Here is a 25,544-nt window from a genome sequence, read left to right as displayed (position 1 = left end):
TATTAATGGGTCCATAGCTCAGTGGTAGAGCAATTGACTGCAGATCAATGGGTCAACGGTTCGAACCCGGTTGGGCCCTTTTCCTTCTATTTTTATTTCCTTTTTCAACTACTGTCTTGGCCTTCCACACTTTCTTCGCAAGTATTTCTTCTTCTTTTTTTACCATATCTAGCTTTATTCCTTTTCATCCGTTATGTATTTTTGGGCCTATCGATTCTTTGAGAGGATTGTTATGCTTACATTAGAATTTAGATGGTTACCGTTGTTCGAATAGTTCTCAATTACTTCAAAATTAAGGCAATTATACTCTGTGGAGCATGATAGACTGATATATGTATTTGTAGACACGTACGAAGAACATTTCTCCAATTAGGCCCCTTCAAAAGAATCTAAGAATAGTTTGCATAACCCAAAAGTAGCTTGTTACATAAAAGCTGGAATTGACAATCCATGAGCTGAGCTTGAAGAACTCATATCTTTTTTTTTCACAAAAAAAGAGAGAGGATATGAGCATGTGTAAGTTCCTACCTAGCATTCTAATCCATTATATCCATATACTAACTGATGTTGAATTTCCAATCATAATACAGAGTGAACCAAATAATATTTAATGTTTTAAACACAAGGATATGTGCGCACCGTCTATCTTATTGCTTGTCTAATTATATATTTATTAGGGTCAAATTTAATAATGTCAATGGGTCCATAGCTCAGTGGTAGAGCAATTGATTGCAGATCAATAGGTCACCGGTGTGAACCAGGTTGGGCCCTTTATCTTCTTCTTATTTTATTTTATTTTTCAACTACTGTCTTGGCCTTCCATACTTTCTTCGCAAGTATTTACTCTTTTTTTTATATCTAGCTTTATTCCTTTTCAACCGTTATGCATGTTTTGGCATGTCGAATTCTTCTTTGAGAGAATTGTCACTACTAGAAAAAGGGCTATAGATGGGATTGACACTAATGGCGCACCAGACAAGCGGTGCGTCATTAGTATATACTAATAGCGCACCACCTTCTGATACGCCATTAGAGTTGAAACTACTAATGGCGCACCTGACCCAAGGTGCGCCATTAGTATCAATTTTTTTTTTGAACTAGTGCGCCTGTCCAAACATACTAATGGCGCATCCAGACTCAGTGCGCCATTACTAGTTGTAACTAGTAATGGCGCACCTGTCGGAAAGTGCGCCACTAATGTTGTTTTTTTTATTATATTTTTTATTCCTTTTTTTGCAAAACTACTAATGGCGCACTGTTCCACCGTGCGTCATTACTAGTTCCATTACTAGTTTAAACTAGTAATGGCGCACTAATAAAAGATGCGCCATTGCTATCTATACGTATGGCGCACCCCTACCAGTGTGCCATTGCTATCACCCCTTATCCCCTCCCTCTAGTCACGTTCTCTCCCCTCCCCTTCCTCCTGACACGCCCACCCACCTCCCTCGACTTCGATCTAGATCCAGAAGCCCCGGCCGCCCGCCTCTTCCTCTCCCCCCCGACCACGGCGAGCCCCCTTCCCCCTCCCTCACACCAGATCCAGGGCATGGAGCCGTGGTGAGCTCCTTCCCCAACTCTCCTCACCGGATCCAGAGGAGAGCTGGCCGAGCTGCAGGAGGAGGAGCTCCCCGCCACCCCAAGGCCCCAGATCCAGCCGCCACAGCCATAGCCGGGCTTCCAGATCCTCGTCTAGCTTCGAGATTCTGTGGTTCTTCTTAGGAGCAGGTTCGAACCGATCTGCCGCTCTGATTCGATTATTTCCACAGGTTGGCGCTCCGAGGCTACGATTCTGTTTCTTACAAGTATCATTGCAGCTTGAACTTCTGGCCCTTGCGGCAGCGCCCCAGGGCGACGCTGCTGAAGTAGGCCCGCCCGGGCTTGGTGAGGTTGAAGACGGAGTTGCCGTCCTCCAGCTTGAGCAGCGGGTCGCAGGCGGCGAAGGCCTTGGCGGTGAGCTGCATGGTGTTGTCCTGGCTGGGCGGGTAGAGGAAGAAGAGGGCGTCGCCGAGCTTGACGGGGACGGACTTGGCGCACCGCTGTTCTAGAGAATAGGTAACATATTTGAGCATGTATTTGTTTAGCTGCACTAAAAGAGGCTTCCAGTTAGTAACTTAATATTACCAAACAGAGTATTAGTGTTCTTTAGAGATAAAGACACCAGGATATGGAAATGCCACACACCCTTAATTTGATTCTTAACAACTGTTGAACTGTATGCCAACTGGCTCAACTGCATCTGGCTGAACTATTCTTGTTTTCCGTCTATGTCGCTGCTTGTGTTCTAGTACTTTTTTCGGATACTCTGTTTTCAGTTCTCGCAGTCATAGATATAGAGCACCGCGTTGATTGTTTAGCTGCATTAAAGAACATGCTTCGACTTAGTAAGTAACCTTTTTTTTGCTGATACTTGTTTGAGATTGCTTGCTGGTGAGTTAGTAACTTAGTATAACCACAGTACCACAAAGAGTATGTGCTCCTTAGAAGAAGAAAAAAGGACACCATGGTATGGGAATGCTAAACACATCGTATGACCACTTCTAAAGCGTATGAGCTCAAATGCATCAGCTAAATTATTCCTTTTTTTCTATGTTGTTGCATATAATTGGGTGTTCTCCTTTTTCTTATACTTGAGCATGTTTATGTTTGCCCTACTCATGAATTGTTAGTTCTTTCAATTTTAGCCCTCCTATCTTTAATTCCTGGCTGGTGGACTACCTGCAGGACAACGAGTTCATCTGCGGCAGCTATCACTGTGAGCAGTCCGTCCGCGACGCGCTCCACAGCGTCTTCGCCGGGCACAACAAGATCCTCAACGTCTGGAAGTAAGTCGCCGGCCATCAGTTTCCTGATGAATTTTCTTTCTAGCTCAATGTGATCGGATCTGACTAGTACGTTCAGATGTCTATCTCAGATCTGCTCATCTAAAAAATCCACTTAAACCAATGAGAATTCTTCAAGCCTACCTATAACCACTTGAAAAGATGTCTATCTCAGATCTGCTCATCTAAAAAATTCAAGTGGAGTAGTATACTGGTAGTATAGTATAATAATATTATCAAAAGGTAAATGCCCTGATTATTTAGCTCTGTCAGATAAATACTCGTCGACAGTGGGCTCCTATCAAAATTCATTTCCATTATAATCTTACTCATACAATATTCACACCATGTAATTCTGGAAATATATGCTCATATCAAGTTCTGCATAAAAATGACAATATTGACATGTTATAAATAGTTTGTTTGTCTTTTTGTTTATTTTGTTACATTTTGCAGGGATAAAGTGAAGAAAAAGAAGAAAAGATTACTAGAAGATTAGTTTTAGGATTTTCTTTTATTTCCTTGCAATTTTCCTTTTATTGGATACTTGTAAAGACATTGTAATATTCTTACTATAATAAAAATTATGATTCTATTTCATTTTTTTTAAAATTATTTTTCCTTATAGGTTGTTTTCTGTAAATTTGGATTTTTTTTTGTTTTCCAAATACATTACTAGTGGCGCATTTAAGTCCTTATTAGTGGCGCACCTTCCTTTATTACTAGTGGCGCACCTATAAGGCTATTAGTGGCGCACCTGGAGGGAATACTAGTGGAGCACCTAAGGGTTAGTAGTGGCGCACCATGTGGTGCGCCATTGGTATTTGGATTACCAATGGCGCATCAAAGGTGCGCCATTACTAACAATTACTAGTGGCGTGTTAATAGTGGCGCACCTATAGTGCGCCATTAATGGCCAAAATAGGTGCGCCACTAATTAGCCTTTTCCTAGTAGTGTGTTATGCTTACATTAGATGGTTACCGCTATTCGAATAGTTCTCAATTGCTTCAAAATTAAGGCAAATATGTATTATATTCTGTGGAGCATGATAAGTTGATAACTCATACGTATTTTCAGACATGTAGGAAGAACATTTCTCCAATCAGGCCCTTTCAAAAGAATCTAAGAATGGTTTCCCTAACCCAAAAATAGCATGTTACATAAAAGCTCGAACTGGCTATCCAAGATCACAGCTTGAAGTACATGTATCAAATTTATGATGGCACATACAGCTGATATAACTATGTGTAAATTCCTAACTAGTGCTCTAAGAGCATCTCCAAGAGGCGCCCAAAAAGAGCTCCGCGCACTAAAAGTTCGTTTTTTTGGGCGCCGAACAGCTCCAGCACAAGCTGTAGCGCTAAAAGTTTTTGCGCGCGTGCTGAAAAAAGCTATCGCGCGCAGCATATTTTGGGCTCCAGATTGCGCGTGCTTCACAAGTTGCACTGCGTGCTTTTTGGGCGCGCGTTTTTGGGCGTCTAGTAAAGCAATGTTGGTCCCGACGCATTAAAAGTGCTACAGTGGCGTGCTGTAACCTTTATTGGGCGCGAAATTGTTGTGCAGCCGTTGGAGATGCTCTAATCCATATCTAAATCTGCAAGGATACAAATTGATATTCAATTTGCATTGGCAATAAAGAGTGAACCAATTAATATTTAAACACAAGGATACGAGTGACCGTCTATCTTATTGCTTGTGCAATTATATATTTATTAGAGTCAAATGAAATAATATTAATGGGTCCATAGCTCAGTGGTAGAGCAATTGACTGCAGATCAATAGGTCACCGGTTCGAACCCGGTTGGGCCCTTATTCTCTTCTGCTTTTTTTCTTTTTTCAACTACTGTCTTGGCCTTCTCCACTTTCTTCGCAAGTAATGTTCTAAAGTTTTAACCATATATAGCTTTATTCCCTTTTCATCTGTTATGCGTTCTTGGGCATGTTGATTCTTCTTTCTGAGAATCGTTGTACTTACACTAGATGGTTACTGCTATTCGACCAGTTCTCAAATACTCCAAAATTGAGCTTATTAGAGCAACTCTAGCGGACCCCGCAAAAGCCCCCGACCTGCAAAATAACCGCCAAAATGCGGGTTGGCGGCGAAACCCCTGCCCGAACAAACACCGCAAACGTGGCTGGCCCGCAAAAAAATTTGAGGGGCGCGACAAAAGTTTGGCCCCAACCCGCGTATTTTGCGGGCTCCTTCCCCCCCCCCCCCCCGGCCCGTCGGTGCCCTGCATATAGCGGGAGCAGTTGGTGGGGGGGGGCATTTCAGCCCACGCTTTTCCCCCACCAACCACCTCCCCTCTCCTCCTCCCCCCCTCGCCCCGCCGCCACCCAAGATTCCGGCGAAAGTGGCCGTCGGGAGCACGTGGGAAGGCCTACGGACGCACGAGGCAGCCCTCCGCCCCTCCCCTCCCCTCCTCCTCGTCGGCGGGTCGGGACCTTGCGGATCTACGGCTTTTCATCGCGGGCGGCCGGATTTGGCTTTCCCGGCCGCCGCTGGCTGCGCCAAGCTATGGAATGGTTGGGAAGCACCTCACGCAGCCCGGGCAAAGGCTCATCGGCGCATGCAGGTGCGGGTTCGTCCGCTCGCCGCCGCCGATGATTTGCCGGCATGGATTCGGCCGGCCGTCCGCCGGGCTCGGCCCTCGCGCAGAGACTCTGTGGCTCGCCGATGCCGCTCATACAGTGCGACGACTGCCTGCGGACAGTGCTGCGGCTGGCTTCGGGCACGCCGAAGCACCCCAGATGGGTGTTCTTCAAATGCGAAAACGACGGGGTACGTGCTGTTTTGCATTTGGCTCATTTGGATAGCTCATTATGTTTGCTCATTTGGAACATCATCATGCGTGTACGAAAATAGATGCTCATTTTGGTTTTGGGAAGGCGAATACATTGATTTATTAATAGAAAGAAAATTGATAGACGTTCATGCACTCCTTAATGCAATCGAAGGCAATGAACCGCATGCATGTGCAACTAGAAGGGAAGCAACGACTACATCTTTAGAACCAAAGAAGAACAATGAAGAAGTAAAGATCAAGAATCCGCGGATCAACAATGAGCGCATGGAGAAGATATTGCTTCAACTTGTGGGAGCAGTTATAGAAGTTGGAAATCTTCTAAAATGCATACTTGTGGTTCTTGTTTTCTTTGGGCTTGCTTTTCTAGCAAAAATTTGGTGATGTCCTATGTATCCAATGTGGTTGAAAATGCAAAGAAATGTAAATTGAGGTGCAAATTTACATTTTACGGGTTGGGGGGAGGACGGCCGCACAGGCAGACCCCGCAAAGCGACCCGTAAAACAGGATGCGGGTCGGCTTTGCAGGGTCTGCCTCTGCGGCTTTTCGCTGCGGACTGCAAAACAGCTTTTCCGCGAACTGCAAACGTGAAATGCGGGTCGGCGGGATGCGGGGTCTGCTAGAGATGCTCTTATGGTATGGAGCATGGTAGACCAATGTATGCATTGTTAGACATGTAGCAGGGAACATTTCACAAATCAGGGCCCTTTAAAAGAATCTAAGAATGGTCTACACAACCCAAAAGTGGTATGGTACTATGAGCAAGTTGAACTTGATGTAACATACACCAGTTCCCTATTTTTAGTTCATAAAATCCCAAGATGCCCCCACATGTGATATCTTCACTTCTTTATAGACCCGAAATATTGATGGAACTGTGAAATAGGAAGACAAGAAGCTATTCTACGTTGTTACAAGACCAGATTGTTGTCCTGATATTGCTTGAGCAGCTAAATCTCAATAAGCAATCCAGTATACCAAAGGGAGTAGTAACTAATTAATCAAATTTTTGTAAGCTATATATCATCTCGTGTAAAGAGGCATATGGTGTGAAACAATATTGGTATACAAGCTCGCCTTTGATTCACAACTGGAACAGGTGAACCCTACTAAGTTGTGTGCTAATACTTAATTTCAGAGGAACTGTGCAGAAGCAATAAGATGGAATAGATGAAACCACTTACCCAGAATGGGCAGAGAGGGGCGCGTTAGCTTTCATCCAAGCATCACTGTCAGACGACACAAAACCGGCACCTCACATTGTTGGTCAGTGCCCTGCTGATAAAACCCTGGAGACCAGTAAGAACAGCTATCAATTTTACCCCTACAAGGTGTAAATAATGAGCCAAGGGGCATACACGAACAAGGTGTCAAAATTGATGCCCGGGAAGCTGGCCTCACCATGTCCGGCAGTGGGGAACACGCAGAAGAGCACGGGGGCAAGCAACTGGCCGATGAGCACGATGCCCGCACCCTGGGAGCCCAGGAGGCAGAGCCCGAGCGCGGCCCAGGCACTGGCGTAGTGGTCCTCGAGTATTGTGGGGAGGCGGAGGAGGAGGCGGGCGAGGCAGGGGAGCATGTCAGCGAACAATGAGCACAACTTGAAGTATGCGTACCTAATTTATGATGGCACATACAACTGATATGAGTATGTGTAAGTTCCTAACTAGCATTCTAATGCGTATTTAAATCTGTAAGGATACAAACTGATATTCAATTTGCATTCATCATACAGAGTGAACCAATTAATATTTAAACACAAGGATTTGTGTAATTATATATTTATAAGGGTCAATTTAAGTAATATTAATGGGTCCATAGCTCAGTGGTAGAGCAATTGACTGCAGATCAATAGGTCACCGGTTCGAACCCGGTTGGGCCCTTTTTTCTTCTATTTTTATTTCCATTTTTAACTACTGTCTTGGCCTTGTGTCCACTTTCTTCGCAAGTATTTACTTCCATGTTCTATGTTCTAACCATATCTAGCTTTATTCCCTTTTCATCTGTTATATGTATCTTTGGGTCTGAGAACCGTTTGTGCTTTACACTAGATGGTCACTGCTATTCGACCAGTTCTCTAATACTCCAAAATTGAGCTTATTATGCTGTGGAGCATGGTAGACCAATCCACGCATTTTTAGACATGTAGCAAGGAACATTTCACGAATCAGGGCCCTTTAAAAAAAATCTAAGAATGGTGTACACAATCCAAAAGTGGCATGGTAGCTATGAGCAAGTTGAACTTGATGTAACATACACCAGTTCCCTGTTTTGAGTTCATAAATCCGAAAATTGCCCCCACATGTCGGGGGAGAATGTCGTTTCCGGGGATGCCTAGGGTAATGGGAAGGATCACATATAAAGGGGTGCTATCTTCAATTAATATTTGCATTCACAATAGAGAGTGAACCAATTAATATTTAAACAGAAGGATACGAGTGCACCATCTAGTGTCTTATTGCCTTGTGTAATTATATATTAATTAGGGTCAAGTGCAATAATATTAATGGGTCCATAGCTCAGTGGTAGAGCAATTGACTGCAGATCAATAGGTCACCGGTTCGAACCCGGTTGGGCCCTTTTTTTCTTCTATTTTTATTTCCTTTTTCAACCCACACTTTCTTTGCAAGTATTTACTTCCATGTTCTAAGTTTTAACCATATCTATCTTTATTCCCTTTTCATATGTTATGCACTTTGGAGAACCGGTCGAATAGCGGTAACCATCTAGTGTTAGCACAACGGTTCTCAGAAAGAAGAATCGACATGCCCAAAATTGAGCTCGTTATGCTGTGGAGCATGGTAGACCGATCTATGTATTATTAGGCACATACTAGAGAACATTTCACGAATCAGGGCCCTTTAAAAGAATCTAAGAATGGTCTACACAACCCAAAAGTAGTATATTACATGAAAGCAGTTCATGGGCTCACCTTGAAGTGCATTTTTACCTAATTTATAATAGCTCATGCAACTGGTATGAGTAGTATGCACCCAAAGCATGCCTGCCAGGGGATGCTAATTTGAAAGCAAATGAATACTCTAAATAGGCCTTAGTAAAAGATACGAAACTGAACTGAAACAGTTTTGACAAATTTGCTTGGCAATCCTCATATGCCAATCTAGAAACTACCCCCATCTCTTTGAATACATCTTCACCCTTATGTTTTAGCTGTTGATATTTTCTTGACACTTTTCTACCATAGGCATGGTACGTACTATGAGCAAGTTGAACTTGAAGTAAGTGTAACATACACCGTACCAGTTGCCTGTTTTGAGCATAATAAATCCGAAGATGCCCCCAGGGATGCCTAGGCAGGGGGTCACCTAAAAAAGGGGTGATATCCTAATATTAATGGAAATGTGAAATATGTGGACAAGTAGCTGTTCTACGTTGTTGCAAGACCAGATTGTTGTGTCTTGATATTGCTTCAATAGGCAATCCAGTATGCATGCTACCCGGAGGTCTCACATTCTAGGATGGATGCTACCAGATACACCCTCCATCCGGAAATACTTGTCATCAAAATGAATAAAAAAAGATGTATTTAGATGTATTTTAGTTCTAGATACATCCCCTTTTGTTCATTTTGATGACAAGTATTTTCGGACGGAGGGAGTACTAATTAATCAACTTCTCGTAAGCTATATATCATCTCATGTAAAGAGGCATGTGGTCTGAAACAATGTTGCTATACAAGCTCACCTTTGATTCAGAACTGAAACAGGTGAACCCAAGTACCCAAGTAAGCTGTGTGCTAGTTAGTTTCAGAGTAACTGTGCAGAAGCAATAAGATGAAATGAAAGCACTTACCCGGAATGGGCTTTCATCCAAGCATCAGTGTCAGGGTAGAGAGCCGCGCTCGGAACAAAACCGGCACCTCGCATTGTTAATTATTCAGTGCCCTGCCGATCAAACCCTGGAGATCAGTAAGAACAGCTGGTCGCTTTTACCCCCAACAAGGTGTAATTAATGAGCCAAGGGGCATACGCAAGCAAGGCGTAGAAATTGATGGCCGGGAGGCAGGCCTCGCCGCAGCTGGCGGTGGGGAACAGGCAGAAGAGCACGACGCCCGCGCCCTGAGAGCCCAGGAGGCGGAGCCCAAGCGCGGCCCGGGCGCCGGCGTAGTGGTCCTCGAGCAGCTTGGGAGGCGGGCGAGGTAGGGGAGCACATCAGCAAACCATGAGCACATCTTGAAGTATGTGACCTAATTTATGATGGCACATACAACTGATATGAGTATGTGTAAGTTCCTAACTACTCCCTCCGTCCCATAATATAAGAGCCTTAGCATTCTAATACGTATCTTTAATCAACTTCTTGTAAGCTATATATATCATCTCATGTAAAGACTAAAGAGGCTGATATAGCATTCTAATGCGTATCTAAATCTGCAAGGATACATGCTGATATTAAATTTGCATTCATCATACAGAGTGAACCAGTGACCGTCTAATTGCTTGCGAAATTATATATTAATTAGGGTCAACTTAAATAATATTAATGGGTCCATAGCTCCCTTCTTTTCTTCTTTTTCATTTCCTTTTTCAACTATTGTCTTGGCCTTGCACACTAGCTTCGCAAGTATTTACTCCCATGGTCTAAGTTTAACCATATCTAGCTTTATTTCCCTTTCATCTGTCATGCATTTTTGGGCATGTCGATTCTTCTTTCTGAGAACCATTGTGCTTACACTATGGTTACTGCTATTCGACAGTTCTCAAACACTCCAAAGTTGGGCTTATTGTGCTGTGGAGCATGGTAGACCGATCTACGCACTATTAGACACATATGAAAGAACATTTCATGAATCAGGGCCCTTTAAAAGGAATCTAAGAATGGTCTGCACAACCCGAAAGCAGCATGTTACATGAAAGCTAGAGCAGGCAGTTCAGGGGCACACCTTGAAGCACACTTGAACCTAAATTATGACAACTGGTCTGGGTATGTGTCCAAGGCATGGCTGCCAGGCAATGCTAATTTGAAAACAAAGGAATATCAGGCGGTATGGTCTGAAGCAATTTTGGTAATACAAGCTCACCTTTGGCTCGCAACTGAAACATCAGGTGAGCCCAACTAAGTTGTGTGCTACAGTAGTTAATTTCAGAGGAGCATGAAACCACTTACCCGGACTGGGCAGAGGGGCGCGCTAGATGGCTTTCATCCAAGCATCCCGCGCGTGGGCATACGAGAGGAGGTCGTCGAAGAAGAGTGCGAGTCCCTCGACGGCACCGCGAGGGCCTGCCGGAGGTGGTGGAGCGCGTCGGATGCGACCCGGCTGACGACGGGGCAGAGGGAGAGCGCCCTCGGCTGCTCCTGCACCGCCGCCGGCCAGAAGAGCGCCCCGCCGCGCGGCACCATCGGGATCGATCGCAGGTCGCCGCGCTCTCCATCTCCATGGCTCTCTCTCTCCAAGTCTCAACTGCCTTCCCTTGTCTCTCGCTCTTCTTCCTTTTTTTTCGAGTGGTTCTCGCTCTCGCTTCGCATGCTTGGTCGTTGGGCCTTAATGTGATTTCTTTTCTTGGGCCTTAATGCTCCCCGGTTCGGCCGACACGAGCAACACGACCCATCATCCTCCACGCTGGACTGAAGCTTATCCATTTCCTTCCTCTGCGGCTCAAGCAGCCTCAAAAAAGAGTTTGGTCTATGGGTATATATAAATTCTTAGATAAAAAATAATAACCCCTAAAAAAGATAATGTCAACTTGGATCGTGCGGATCCGCTCCATGGCTTCCCGCATCCGATCCGCATCACGCCGTTTCCCCAACGGAGTCCATGTCTGTAGGAACACATGGCATTTGAAAATAATGTGAGCAGGGTGGTTAGGGAACTTGTGTTCGATCGTCATCTTATTGCGAATGGTCCAAAGAGACCAGCACAGCGCCCCTACGCATCGCCACAATACACGACCGAAACTGCCCCTATACGCAAGAAGGAGCCTACGCAGGTCCGACGTCGAGTTGGGATTCCAGGTTTGGTCGAAAGCCGAACGGACGGCACTCCAGGCGAAACGGGCCAGATGGCACTTGAAAAAGATATGGTTGGCATCTTCATGCTGACCACAGAGCGTGCAAGTACCATCCGAAGGGCCATGTCTAATGGCAATGTTGTTGGAAGAAGGAAGGCGATCTCGGAAGAGTTGCCAAAGGAAAATTTTGATCTTCAGAGGGATGGCCGCTTTCCATAGCCCCCTAGCTATGTCTAGTGACGGCCCTTCGGTCATCTTGTTGTAGAGGGATTGGACCGAGAACTTCCCAGCGTTCGTGAGGGACCAAGAGACCGTGTCCTTCTCGGGGAGAAGAGTGAAGCCTTGCACCTTAGCTAGGAGCCCATCCCAGCTGGCGCGTTCATGAGTGAGGAGTGGCCTTTTGAAGGAGATGGCGGGAGGGTTACATCTAAGCGCATCGGCCACCATAATGTCAACGTTGGTAGCCAGTTGGTAGATGGCAAAATGGCTCTGCCAGAGGGGCTCCGGACCAAGCCAGTGGTCGAGCCAAAACCGCGTAGAAGCCCCATTATTAACATTGAACTTGGCTCCGAGAGTGAAGGCAGGCTTAACAGCCTGGATGTCGTTCCAAAAAGACGATCCCTTCGCCTTTGAGGCAAAAAAAATTCCGTCCGGAAAGTATTTGGCCCGGAGGATTTCAGCCCAGAGCCCTTGCTCGTTTTGGGAAAGTTTCCAGATCCACTTGGCAAGGAGCGCCACATTCATAAGTTTGGAGTTCAGGATCCCGAGACCACCAAATTTCTTGGGGCGGCAAAGCGCCGCCCACTTGATAAGGTGGTATTTCTTCTTGGTCCCAGTTCCTTCCCAAAAGAACTTAGACCTGGGTGTGTCCAGTTTGGCGTGAACGACTTATTAAAGCAATAAATTTTGTTTCTTCCCTGAAATCAACGGTAAGTTTTATTTGTGAAAATTTATGTACTGGTGTAAAAAAAATGTTCTGAACTTTAATTTTTTTAATTATCAATTATCATTTTCCATATAAGATGTATATGCACCCAGGACCAAGGGTATTTCCGCTTAAAAAGGTTATTTGCCATGGGAGTTGACACGGCCCAGCAATGGCCACAAAGTTCCTCCCGGCCACACAAGCCCGCCACCGCGTTCGCAGACGTGGTGCGTGAATGCAAGCAGCTGGACGGGCTCATGAAGGCGGGTAGGGTGGCAGACGCCCTGAACCTGTTCGACCAGTTAAGGTTGCCGCGAAGAACATCGTGGCGTGGACCTGGCGCGGCCTTGTCCGGGCTAAGGCCAACTCCAACGCGCGATCCCATTCTGCCCGTGTCTGTCCGATTGAGCTAAAACATACAGACTGTTCAACGCAGACCCCATCTTTATTTTCTGTCCATTTGATGTCCGGCCCTTCTCATTTTCGGCTCAAACTTTCGTTGGATTTGCATTCACATGGATGCCGAACGGACGCCCACGCGCTCGCTCCGTGTCCACCTTGGGCCCGTGTGGCATCCGCCCACCTATCACCCACCGCCCACATTTATAGTGCACGCGCGGGCGGCCACACTTGGCAGCCACCCGGGCTTAGCGGTCGTCGTTCTTTTTAATGTGGAAGCCGTGGACAGGTGGAAGTCTACACTTCAACTTCCCCACTCCGGCGGCGCGTGCCTCCTCCAAGCTCGACAACCAAACCCTAGCCCGCCACTCCTCCACCTCCCCGCCGGCGATAATGTCGGGTTGCTGGTTCACCGCCCGCAAGACGAGGGACGACCACGAGGTCGGGTCATCGTCCGGCCGGCGTCCCCGCTCCCCCACTCCACCCCCATCGCTCGCATTCGATATCACGCCGGACAGCACCCCACCTCGCCAGTGGCCGTACGTAAAGGCGGAGGTCCGCAAGAGCTAGTGGGAGACGCGCACGTCGTTGCCGTGGGGCGAGGTGCACCTTCCCAACAACTGACACCTCTCCACGGATCGGGTGCCTATCCCGCCAGTCCCGGCGAGCAGTCTCGCCCGCCGGGAGGAGATCAATCGTCGCCGCGCCCGCCTGCCCCTGGACCTCATGGACGACTGGAAGTACGCCGTCGACTCGCCGCTATGGGATACGTGGCTTCGTGACGAGCACGTCATCCGGTGGCAGTCGTACTTTATAGGTCGTCCACCAAGCCCACGAAGGGCGCACTCTGACCGCCGCTCGCGCGCTCCCAGCCCGCCCCAACCGCGCGATGCAGGCTGGTTCGGGGCCTCAAGCATACGTCGTCTCCGTCTCCGTCCCCGCCACCACCCGAGCCAATGACGACCGCCGAGTAGGAGGACCTCATGAGGCAGGTGATGGAGGAGTCACTCCACACCCATGATGAGCACCAATGGCACGGCCTCAAGGAGATGATGGCCCTGTTAGCGGCAGGCAACGTCACCTTCCCCAAGCTCAACGCCTACGTCAAGGAGGAGGCCATGGAGGAGGTGCGGCCAGAGGCAGCGAGGGAGGAGCCGACGGGATGGAGCCCAGCATTGGTCGGGCAGTCCTGGATGTGGACGGAGACCGTGCCTTGCACGCCCGAGGTGGACGCCGGCCAGTGGTCATCATCCCCGTCGTGCGAAGAGGTTGTGCAGGCGCCTCCGGCCTAGCAGGGGCATCCATCCCACCTCTGGCAGCCACCTCCATACGTCGACCTCACCGGCAGCGACGATGATGAGTAGACGGCGGCTACGGAAGGCGACGACGACCACGGCGGTGACGATGGCCCTGATCTAGTTTTTAAAAATGTTTTAAATGTTTTTGTTTATATTAATGTGCTGAACTTGGGTAATGTGGACGTTTTAATGTGTACATTAATGTTTTTTAGTTATTTCCAATGTTTATTTCGGTTTTTTGGAGGTTTACGTTCATGTCAAAAAACAGACAGTTTGGGGTGCGGTCGGCCCGTTGGGCGCACCAACGGCCGCACGCCCGCAAGCGGACGACAGTGTCCGTTTTTCTGCCCCAAACGGACGAAATCCGGATGAAATGGACGTCCATTTGGGTCATGCATCATGTCTGCTAGAACTACGTCGGTATTTCCCCAAAGAGGAAAGGATGATGCAGTAGAGCGACAATAGGTATTTTCCTCAGTGATGAGAACAAGGTTATTGAACCAGTAGGAGAACCTCCTCACACCACGTAAACAACACCTGCACACAAATAACAAATACTCACAACCCGACGTGTTAAAGGGGTTGTCAATCCCTTTCGGGTGCGGCGCCTCGAGATAGGCAAATAACGTGAGATAAAAGTTATAGATTGGATAAATAGATCGCGGAACAAATAAATTGCAGTAAGGTATTTTTGTATTTTTGGTTTAATAGATCTGAAAGTAAATGCAAGGGAAAATAAATCGCAAAGGCAAATATGATGAAAAGAGACCCGGGGGCTGTAGGCTTCACTAGTGGCTTCTCTCGAGAAAAATAGCAAACGGTGGGAAAACAATTACTGTTGGGCAATTGATAGAACTTTAAATAATCATGACGATATCCAGGCAATGATCATTATATAGGCATCACGTCCAAAATTAGTAGACCGACTCCTTCCTGCATCTAATACTATTACTCCACACATCGACTGCTATCCAGCATGCTTCTAGTGTATTAAGTTCATGGAAAATGAAGTAATGCAATAAGAACGATGACATGATGTAGACGGGATCCGTTTATCTATTGCGGAGATATAGATTCCATCTTGTTATCCTTAGTAGCAACGATACATACGTGTTGGTTCCCCTTTTGTCACTGGAATCAAGCACCGCAAGATTGAACCCACTACAAAGCACCTTTTTCCATTGCAAGATAAATAGATCAAGTTGGCCAAACAAAACCTAAATATCGGAGAAGAAATACGAGGCTATAAGCAATCACACATATAAGAGATCAAAGAAGACTCAAATAACTTTCATGGATAAAATCATAGATCTGATCATAAACTCAAAGTTCATCGGATCCCAACAAACACACCGCAAAAAGACTTACATCATATGGATCTCCAAGAGACCATTGTATTGATAATAAAAAGAGAGAGGAAGTCATCTAGCTACTAACTACGGACCCATAGGTCTACTAAGAACTATTCACACATCATTGGAGAGGCACCAATGGAAGTGGTGAACCCCTCTGTGATGGTGTCTAGATTGGATCTGGTGTTTCTGGACTCTGCGGCAGCTGGAATTGATTTCCGTCGACTCCCCTAGGGTTTCTGGAATATTGGGGTATTTATAGAGCAAAGAGGCGGTTCGGGGGGCACCCGAGCTGGTGGGTGCTGCTCACCTCGAGCCACCCCCAGGTGCTTCCTTGGCCCACTGGATGTCTTCTTGCCCAAAAAAATCCTCGCGAAGTTTCGCTGCGTTTGGACTCCGTTTGATATTGATTTCCTACGATGTAAAAAACATGCAGAAAATAGCAACTAGCACTGTGTACTATGTCAATAGGTTAGTATCAAAAAAATGATATAAAATAACTTTAAAATGATGGTAAAACATCCAAGAATGATAATATAACAGCATGGAACAATAAAAAATTATAGCTCCGTTGGAGACATATCAGCATCCCAAGCTTAATTCTTGCTCGTCCTCAAGTAGGTAAATGATACAAACAGAATTTTTGATGTGGAATGTTGCCTAACATGTTCATCACATTTCTTTTCTTTATAGCATGGACATATGGACTTTTATATGATTCAAAGCAATAGTCTAGTTTTGACATGAAGACTTTAATACTCAAGCATAGCAACAAGCAACCATGTCTTTCAAAATATCAACACTAAAGCAAGTTATCCCTAGCCCATCATGCTCAATCATTGATCCATTCATGAAACACACTCGAATATTAGCTACATCCAATGCTCAAATAAGATCATAGTGCCCTTTAGTTGATGCTTTATAAGAGAAGATGAAGACTGAAATTCAAAATAAAAATTGCATAAGTAAAATAAAGGCCCTTCGCGGAGGGAAGTAGGGATTTATAGAGGTGCCAGAGCTCAAAGCTTAAATTGAGAGATAAAATATTTTTGAGAGGCATACTTTTCCCATGAACGAAAACGACTTAGAGATCTCCAAGACTTTTCATGCTAAATATATCATATGCGGTACCCAAACGGAAAATAAAGTTTATTCTTTTTCCAACATTACTTTCACTTTCCATGGCTACCCAAATTCACGGTTGCCCTCCATACCAACACTTTTCGAGAAATTTATTATTTGACAACATAAAGTAAATTCATTTATTCAATTCGGGATTGGGCATCCCTAATACCTTTGCCCTACTCCCATGCAATGTCAAGTAAATAAACACTCATCGTGAGAATAACACATCTAGCATGGAAAATATTGGTCACCCTTCACCGCCTCGCGAGCGGTAAAGCACACAAAAGAGAAATTTATTTTAAAAATTAGAGATGGCACATGCAAATTTGCTTAGAACGGCATGGAAATGTCGCATATAGGTAGGTATACTGGACTCATAAGGCAAAACTGGTTTAAAGGGTTTTGGATGCATAAGTTGTGATGATACTTAGTGCAAAATGAAGGCTAGCAAAAAGATTGAGAAGTGGCCAACCAAAAAGCGAAAAATCTCGTACCCAAGCATTAAACATAAGTAACACCGAATAATGCACCATAAGTAGGATATAAATTTCACTGCATAACTATTGACTTTCATGCTTGCATAGGGAATCACAAACCCTAACATCAATATTCTTACTAAAGCACAATTGCTCATCAACACGACTCACATATCATATCGTCATACCTCAAAACCGTTACTAAGAATCAAGTTTATTTTGTCTAATGATCCTCATGAAAGTTTTTATTATATCCTCCTTGAATATCTATCACTTTGGCACTATTTTCATATGTTGCTTTTGATAAGCTCAAACAAATATAAGTGAAGATCATGAGCATAATTTTTTTATCATACATCAAGGACAGCTCCATCTTCACCACCTTGTGTGCACGTCTGTTTTCCTATCACCAACACGCAGAGGTTTTTCACATCTTTACAGATCTTTAGGATAACTTGAGACATCAGCTTAGATTTTTTTTTGAATTTTTGTTTTTCTGTTTTTTTATATTTTTTAATTTTTAAATTTCTGAATTATTTGACAATCTAATCTCTAATCACCCCTCATCACTGCTGAAGTATGAACCACTCATTCCAAACCGTCTAACTTCCCGACCTATCACCCATTCTCTCACTACTTCAGCCTAAGCACACTTAAATTTCGAGTTCTATTCTCCCTAGTTTCCAAGTTTGCACTTGTTATTTTCCTGACAATACTAAGATGTCAATCCTATTAACCCTTAGGAGTTGAACTTGAGCATGAAGCATCATTTGAGTTTGAAACTATTATTTAAAAAACAATAACTATTTAGTAACACTAATATTTCTTGAATAAGTAGTTTGACCACAGTTTGACTAGAGTTTGACCAAAAATTCAAAAAAAACTTAAATTTGAGGATAATTTTTTTCCTTTCTGAATATGAGGATTCTAAAAATTTGCAAAACGGCCTACGACGGTCGAAATCGGAACCGGTTTTTCGTGCTGAACATTTTGATATATTATACGTTTTTTCGACATCGTATGCAAAAGTTATAGCCGTTTTACTTTTTCATAACACCTTTTTGCAAAACATGTTGAAATTTATGTTTTTTAATTTTCCTACCTAGTAGATGTAGTAACATAACTACATCTCAAAGGATTTTAATTTTTGAAGTTTTTATCATTTTCTTTTGTTTTTTTAAACTGAAATGGAGATAGGGGGTAGAGTTTGAAAATTGCAGAACCCCTTCAGTCCGGGATGGTGTCCATCCAATCCTACCATCGACTACATCTGCTAGCACCGTCCTAGCCAGAGTCACAACTAAGGTTAACCAAGCCAGAGTCACGTTCTATTAAAGTGGCAAAAAGAATTACTTTTTAATATAGCAAAACTTATTCTATCAACTATTATTAAAGGCTAAAAATATATTAATACAAAACAGTAGCAAAATTAATATTAATTAATTATAAATATTTATCTACTGTTGTCTAACAGAAGTATACTACAACATGTTAAAATCTACAGAAAAAACTAACTAAAAATAATTGAAAACAATAATTAAAGGACTCAAAAAACTATATAAGCAAAACAGTACTATTTTTAATTAAAATCCTAATTTAAATTATTCTAAAAATAAAAAAAATCTTACTCTGACAACAATCTAACATGTGACTAGGAGCAAGAAGAATTAAATTAAAAACTATTAAACTCAAATTATTCATAATCTAGGGTTTGAAGCAAATTTGAACAAATTCATATTTAAATCATTCAAATTTGAAAACTAATGGCACAAATAAAAACTAGACAAAATTTTGAATCTAATACAAAAATAATTACTCAAAAACATCAAATATCCTAAAAGAAATAAGCAATTCAAAACAGAAACTAAAAACAAAAAACCAAATTTCAGAACCCCTTTAGTCCCGGTTGTTCGCTCCAACCGTGACTAAAGGCTCAACCCCTTAGTCCCGGTTGGTGGCTTGAACCGGGACTAAAGGTCTAACCTTTAGTCCCGGTTGGTGATAACAATCGGGACTAAAGGCCTTTAGTCCCAGTTGGTGTCTCAAACCGGGACTAAAGGCCCCATTTGAATCGGGACTAATGCCTGCCCGACGCACTAACCACTCAAACCGGGACTAATGCTCACATTAGTCCCGGTTCGTAATGCAACCGGGACTAATGTGTAGATTGACCTTCAACCAAAGCCCTGTTTTCTACTAGTGTAAGGACGGCGGAGGCCTGCCTCACTGTCGACATTACGACGGTGGAAACGACTCATGCGGCAGTGCGGTCGGGCGCATAGGAGGAAGCCATCCACGTCCGCATTGTAAAGAAGCGGCAACGGAGGAACACACGCGTCCTCGCCCGAGAGCATAATCGGGCGACCCGTGCAATGGCCGGACACCACCCAAAGAGGAGAAGGAAGACAGCGACAGGTCGGACAGCTCCAGTGACGAGCAGATCTGGATCGAACCCTACTGCGTCCTCGGCTGGTACTTCCGCGACAAGGACGACAAGGGTAGCCATGGATGATCTTCTCCACCATAGTTGAATATGCCAAATTTGGTAGTCTGATGGCATGTTAGTGATGTAGTAGCCGAATTGTGTGTAATGCATCGACGTAGTTGCATGAGTTTGTATGGATTTGAGGTATGGTAATTGAGGTGTTTGGTTGTGAGAAGGAAAATTTAAGGCTTGACCGGTCAGAATCCGCGGACGCGCCCGGGCGCGTCCCGAGCTTTTGAGGGGTCGGATTTTTTAAGTCCAGTTATAGATGCTCTAAGGGCATAGAAGATGAGGCAGATCGGCAATTGCGTTGAGGGGAGATGGGGAAACCCTAAAACATCTAGAAGCCTTTCTTTCTTTCCTGGGAAGAAAGAAAACACCCTCAACTAACTATGACTTAGAGCCAACTAGTTGAGGGTAAATTCAAGGGTTTGAAGAAGCACATTTATGTTCGATGACGAAGGACACTACATGAACATTATTTTTTAAGGCTCAACTCGTGGTTTTTGCATTATATTCTACTTTTTTTTTGCGGGGGCATTACATTCTACTTAACCGTATAACAAAATGTTGTGGAAAATTCACTTATATTTAAGAACGGAGGGAGTACAAGTTAGTTGAACCAATAGGATATACACGAGACTTGGTAGAGGTCCAGAAGATACACAACACTTTATTTCATTGCCAGAAAGCAAAAGAGGTCCAATGTAGTTTGGGATTGGACGAAGTGATTAGAAAAGCTTGTGAAATTGATCGTGTGGGGGAGGTTGTTCTTTAATTCGTACTCTTGTTGCCAATTAGGGCATCTCCAGCCGTTGGCCCCCCAGGGGGCGTCTAAAAGCGCCGCCTGGGGGTGAGCCGGCGCAAAAAATGGCCCTGGGGCGAGTCGGTCCCCAGCCGTCGGCCCCCAGGCGCGTATTAAAAAAAAGGGCCGTTCGGCGAAGTTATGATAAAAAGTAGTTAAATTTCGGCTAAACATAGCAAATTTCGGCGAAATTCGCGCATTTTCATTACATTAACCTAATCTAAAAAAGAAAGGGGCCGAAGTCGTCGCCGCCATCATCGTCGGCGGCCTTCTCCTCCTTGACGCGGGCGCCCCTGCTGGACCCGGCGTCGCCATGGCGGACTGGCGGCGGCGCGTCGTCGTCGTCGTCGCTGTCGCATAGGACGACGACCCCGTCTTCACCGCGGCCGCGTCGGCGCTCCTCGAAGCGGCGCAGGGCGGCGCGCTAGCGCTCCTTCACCTTCTCCCGGCGCGCCTTCTCCATCGCAATGGAGTCCTGGCGCGCCCATTTTAGGGCCGCGTCGTCGTCGTCGAACTCCGCCTTCACCGGCGCCAGCCCCGGCTCCGTCTTTGGCTTGACGAAGCGGGCTCCGGCCTTGACGCCGAGCAGGGCCGGAGTGCCGGAGGAGTGCGATGAGGATCGGGAGGAGGAAGAGGAGGAGGAGGACCCGAACCTCCTTGGCGCCCATGGCCCGACGCGTCGGTGCTGCACCGGGGGATACGCCAACGGCGGGTCATTGTTGCCCTCGAGGTACGTGAGCACGCCCTCGAGTGTGCGGCCGGGGACGCCCCACCAGAGGTGGCTCCCCTCGCTGTTCTGCCGGCCGCCGACCACCGGCGCGCCGTTGGTGGACGACAATCGCTGCTGCTGGCGGCGCTCGAAATACGCCGCCCAGGCCGCGTGGTTGTCGGCGGCGTACTGGGGGAGGGAGAGCTGGGCATCGGTGAGGGACGCGCGCACGATCTCGACCTCCTCGGCGAAGTAGTTCGGCTTCGTCACGGCGTCGGGCAACGGGGGAATGGGCACTCCCCCGGCGCTGAGTCTCCACCCCGTTGGCCCCCCACGCATGTCCGGCGGCGCCGGGATGTTCGCCTGGAACAGGAGCCAGGACTCTTGTTCGCGGAGCGAACGGCGGCCGAAGCCGTTGGCCACCGCCTCGTCTCCGGGGAAGCGTTCTGCCATGGCAACGGCGGGGCTGGGCGGGCTCGGGAGAGGTAGAGGGAGGGGTTGGGCGGCGGCGCTCGGGAGAGGCAGGGAGAGGGAGGGGCTGGACGGCGGCGAGGGGCGGGGCTGGTGTGGGCACAGGCGAGTGGAGGCCGACGGCTTTTATAGCCGGGCCGCGCCCGTGTGTACGCGTGCGAGGGAGGGGAGGCGTCGGCGCGCCATCCCGTGAAGCGCCGCCCGTGAGGAATCAATGGCAAGGCTGACCAGCGGCAGCCTTGCCATTGATTCCCCGCGGGAACCGAGGCCGTTGGAGGAAGACGAGGCGCCGAGTCGCTGACGCGGCTGGCCCGCGTCTTTTTCGCGCCAAAACAGCTCGCCCTGGCGCCCCCTAGTGCGCCGGGTTCGGGCTCGGTCCGCCGGCGCTGTTTTCGGCCCAAGCCGGCGAAAATCGGGCTCCTGGAGGCGCGACTGGGCCGTTTTTTCGGCGCCGGCGCGAAAAAATCGCCTGGAGAGGCTTTACTGGGGGAGCGGCTGGAGATGCCCTTAGAATCTTCCTATACGGTCTCCGGAATACTCATGAATTAATCGCTATTACTACTTGGTACTTGTGGTAGGAAAGATGTAAGCTGATCATGAAAGAAAAACTCAAGATGCTTATCAGATTTATATGGGATTCATGGCAAATTATGTCATTGCCTCTTCTCGGAAGACAATTAGTAAAAGAGGGGGGCGGATTAGGCCTCCTTTGGGATTTGCAAAACTTAACATTGATGCATCTTTTGATCAAGATCTGCTCAGGGCATAGCTGGCGCTATACTCAGAGATGATAAAGGTAATGTCATTGTTGGCGATAATTGAAAGATTGATTAGTGTGCTGATGTCCTGACGGCTAGTTTTGGCACTAAAATTCGGCTTATCTCTTGAGCAAAAGGCGGGCGGCAACAACCTTATTATTAATTTTGATAATTTGGAGGTCATCGACACCATGAAGAGTGTAGGAAGTTCCGCGGGAGTGCCGGCAACGAACAGGCGGCGCGGTGGGCCATGGCGTGACACTGGGTACATCGTGGATGAGAATGCCACCAGTTGCGCGTCCTACACGCCACAAAAATTTGTTTGGTCGCGATGATGACCTCACGTCCACCGGCGATGGATAGGTCGCAGACTCCACCAAGGATGAGTAGGGCATGGAAGGATGCCTTGTGTCCCAAGTGGGTCCGGTCCGTCTCCCATGTTCTACTATTCCTTGCTGAAGACCGCACCTTCATTTCACGGCTCTTGTCGCCGCCAGTCATGGAGACGGCAGATGGAGGACGCGATCGCCGGAAGGGAACAACAAGGACTTGGACGACGGACGCCGCCGTAGTCTAGGTTTAGGTCTGGTCCCATTTTTCAATGAAAAATGTCCGAAATGTGAATGTGCTCCGGCTTTGTATGAACATCATCCGCTTTGCATAAACTTCGTCCGGTTAGTTGAAACCCGGCTTGAAACGTATGCGTATAACATTGGATTACCGGTTCCCACATCCGTGCCGTGGACTGGTGGAAAGTCTGAGGACAGATGCGGTGTCCAGTTAGCGGGTCAGCGTTGGGACGCCCTAACTTGTGTTTTGGGGAAAATAAAGCGAGAATATTCGCTGCCATACCGTGTACGCAGGCTGACCGGCCGACCCCACCAAACCAGAGCCATTCCCGCGCGAAACGCGCCCGCGAAAGCATAACGCGCGCCAAAACCAATCCATACAGCACACGCCGAGGAAAAAGATCCCGCGCGCGAGAAAGAAAGAGGAGCGGACCAAGCGCAGCCGCTTCCTCGATCCGATCCATGGACGCGGCGATGGAGGACGCGGGGGCGACCGGGAGCGAGTGGGACCGCGGCAGTGGCGGGGCCGAGGCGGTGCTGGGCCTCGCCGGCGCCGGCTCCTCGCTGTCGGTGTGCTACCACGAGGCCTTCGGCCCCCACGCCGACCTCATCCTCCTCGAGGCCGGCGACGACCTCCTCCCCGACCTCCTGCAAGGCCGGTACGCCCCTCCCCTCGAGATCGCCCTGCCTCTGATCCAATCGGCCCTCTTTATTCAGAACCGCATTCTTCATTCAGATCTGCGATTTTGGGCGGCCATTAGCTGTGAAATCCCTAGACCAATCGATGTAATATCTTACTAGTTGATGTGTGGTTCTTGATTTCTAGCCAATCAGTCAGATGGGTGCACGATCTGTGGGCTGTGGCAAAGAGCATCACCATGGAAAAACTTAGTTCGTTGACTGTTCCTGAGCCGAAGGCTGAGGCCTGTTAGTGTTAAATAAACAGTGAAATCTGCCACAGCTATGTTGTTAATCAGATCTTTGCACCACTAGTTCAGCTGCAACTGAGAGATCATTATCTGCTGTACAGTAGGCACACATGGTGTTTCCATCTGCGAGAAATTTTGATGAAGAACTCTCTTGATGCAGGGTGACAGTACGGGGCCGCCCTGAAGAAGAAGCTGTTCTCTGCACGCCATCGGCGACCTACGCTATGAAGTTCGTGGGCACATCCAACTCCATGTTCCTCATACCGCCCGGCGAAGCGGTCGCGGCAAGCCTAAGGCCCGACCATACCAATGAGGATGCCACCGTCGCCAGCGATGCCTCTGCTTCTATCATCAAGGTTGCACCGGGGAGCATCGAGTTAGTCCGGACGGCTCCGCGGCTCGACAAGCTCAGGAGCCTTCTCAGGGAGAGGCCATACGTGCTTGATGAGGATCTTGGAGATGGCTCTGAAGACAGGAATGGGCTGTACACGTGGCAAGACCTCTGTGTGCTTGTTCAGTCCAGCGACAGCGAGCTGCTGGAAGGGCTGAATTCCCTCTCGGCTGTCGAGATTGATAGGTTCTGGAGGACGGTGGATGTCGGTTCCGTGAACACGGTTCTGGACATGATTCTCCACAACTCTGTGTTGCATGACTGGCTGCCAAATGCTTTACCAGAAACTGGTGTGCTATCTGTAATGGAATCTGACGGGTTTACCCATAAGATTGTAACCCACTGCCTCAGCAGATTCGGCACGAAGGTTGAGCAGGAAGCAGGGAGTTGCTGGAGGCTTGATGAGCGACTGGTCTGCTTGCAGTTTGCCCGGAGAGCGCTCAGCAGGGGAAAGATGAAGCTCAACAGCTTCATGGATAAATGGGAACGAAGCCTCCCTTCAGGAATGCGTGCAGATCTTCAGATGCTCGAAGGGGAAGTGCTGTATGAAAGGCTCGGGGCTGAGACCTGGGTGCATGCTTTCAGTGTTGCTGATCTGCCATTGACTCCAGCTGAGAGGTTCGCGGCACTATTCCGGGAGCGGCCAAGGTGGGAATGGAAAGACCTGCAGCCCTTCATCAGGTATAATTTGTACTGTATTTTTTTGTGTAGAAATTCTGTAGTGCAGTTCTCACATCTTTCTCACTCAAACATCTTTCGCAATGCCTATGGTTCAGGGACCTGCGCGTACCTGGTGCGTCTTCAGAAGGGTTGCTGATCAAGTACGCAAGAAGAACGCAACCAAGCGCTGATGCCGATCCTATTTTCACTGCTAGATAGATGATCAACCTACCCTGCTACATACATGCTCTGATTGTGGCCCTTGCTGCTGCTGGTAAACTGCTGGTGTTGCTGCACTTGGCCCGGATGTTGTCGACAACAGAAGATTGCCGTGCAGGCAAGCAAACAAAGGCGATGACGCGAGAGGGTTCCTGTAATGGTGCAGACAACTAAGTTACCTGAATTTCTTTTCAGCTTCGACAGTTAGAGACGCAATATCTGAACCTTGGCCCACTGCTCACCTGTTGTACGTTCATATTTATAATGTAAGGCTTGTCCTAGCTAGTTATGATTTCAGATGTTGCCTAAAAAAGAATTTATTATGGGTTCAGAATGAATAGCAATAGCAGAGGAATGCATGGTAGGCTTCCGAGAA

The 25,544-nt window shown here is 47.0% G+C and overlaps 2 protein-coding genes and 5 non-coding genes across 10 annotated transcripts; 6 read left to right on the top strand and 1 right to left on the bottom strand.

The window, feature by feature from the left end:
• The first annotated feature begins 7 nt into the window (after positions 1-7).
• Positions 8-79, top strand: TRNAC-GCA (transfer RNA cysteine (anticodon GCA)). Its single transcript has one exon. It is a non-coding gene; the product is annotated as a tRNA-Cys (tRNA).
• A 620-nt stretch (positions 80-699) lies between these two features.
• TRNAC-GCA (transfer RNA cysteine (anticodon GCA)) lies at positions 700-771 on the top strand. The gene has a single exon. It is a non-coding gene; the product is annotated as a tRNA-Cys (tRNA).
• An 859-nt stretch (positions 772-1,630) lies between these two features.
• LOC123114271 (uncharacterized) lies at positions 1,631-11,083 on the bottom strand. 4 transcript variants are annotated; one of them, XR_006456478.1, is made up of 6 exons: positions 10,756-11,083; positions 9,619-9,835; positions 9,442-9,533; positions 7,030-7,244; positions 6,813-6,917; positions 3,582-4,417 (listed from the first exon to the last, which is right to left on the bottom strand). XR_006456478.1 is itself a non-coding variant. In XM_044535689.1 (4 exons), exons 1-3 carry the CDS (start codon positions 11,025-11,027, stop codon positions 6,844-6,846), a joined length of 561 nt encoding a protein of 186 aa, XP_044391624.1. In that variant the 5' UTR covers positions 11,028-11,083; the 3' UTR covers positions 1,631-2,084; positions 6,813-6,843. The 4 variants fall into 4 exon arrangements, 3 of the variants coding, with proteins under 3 accessions (XP_044391624.1, XP_044391623.1, XP_044391625.1); XM_044535689.1 differs by lacking the exons at positions 3,582-4,417; positions 9,442-9,533; positions 9,619-9,835 and adding an exon at positions 1,631-2,084; XM_044535688.1 differs by lacking the exons at positions 9,442-9,533; positions 9,619-9,835.
• On the top strand, positions 4,562-4,633 carry TRNAC-GCA (transfer RNA cysteine (anticodon GCA)). The gene has a single exon. It is a non-coding gene; the product is annotated as a tRNA-Cys (tRNA).
• Positions 7,440-7,511, top strand: TRNAC-GCA (transfer RNA cysteine (anticodon GCA)). The gene has a single exon. It is a non-coding gene; the product is annotated as a tRNA-Cys (tRNA).
• On the top strand, positions 8,137-8,208 carry TRNAC-GCA (transfer RNA cysteine (anticodon GCA)). The gene has a single exon. It is a non-coding gene; the product is annotated as a tRNA-Cys (tRNA).
• Positions 11,084-23,344: 12,261 nt separating the features above from the next.
• Positions 23,345-25,544, top strand: LOC123114270 (sister chromatid cohesion protein DCC1). Its single transcript, XM_044535687.1, has 3 exons — positions 23,345-23,628; positions 24,059-24,970; positions 25,066-25,544. Exons 1-3 carry the CDS (start codon positions 23,432-23,434, stop codon positions 25,166-25,168), a joined length of 1,212 nt encoding a protein of 403 aa, XP_044391622.1. The 5' UTR covers positions 23,345-23,431; the 3' UTR covers positions 25,169-25,544.

Source organism: Triticum aestivum, chromosome 5B (genome assembly GCF_018294505.1).
Source record: "Triticum aestivum cultivar Chinese Spring chromosome 5B, IWGSC CS RefSeq v2.1, whole genome shotgun sequence".
NCBI classification, from domain to species: Eukaryota; Viridiplantae; Streptophyta; class Magnoliopsida; order Poales; family Poaceae; genus Triticum; species Triticum aestivum.
The sequence above is the reverse complement of the archived record's forward strand: the minus strand, read 5'-3'. Positions and strand labels throughout refer to the sequence as shown.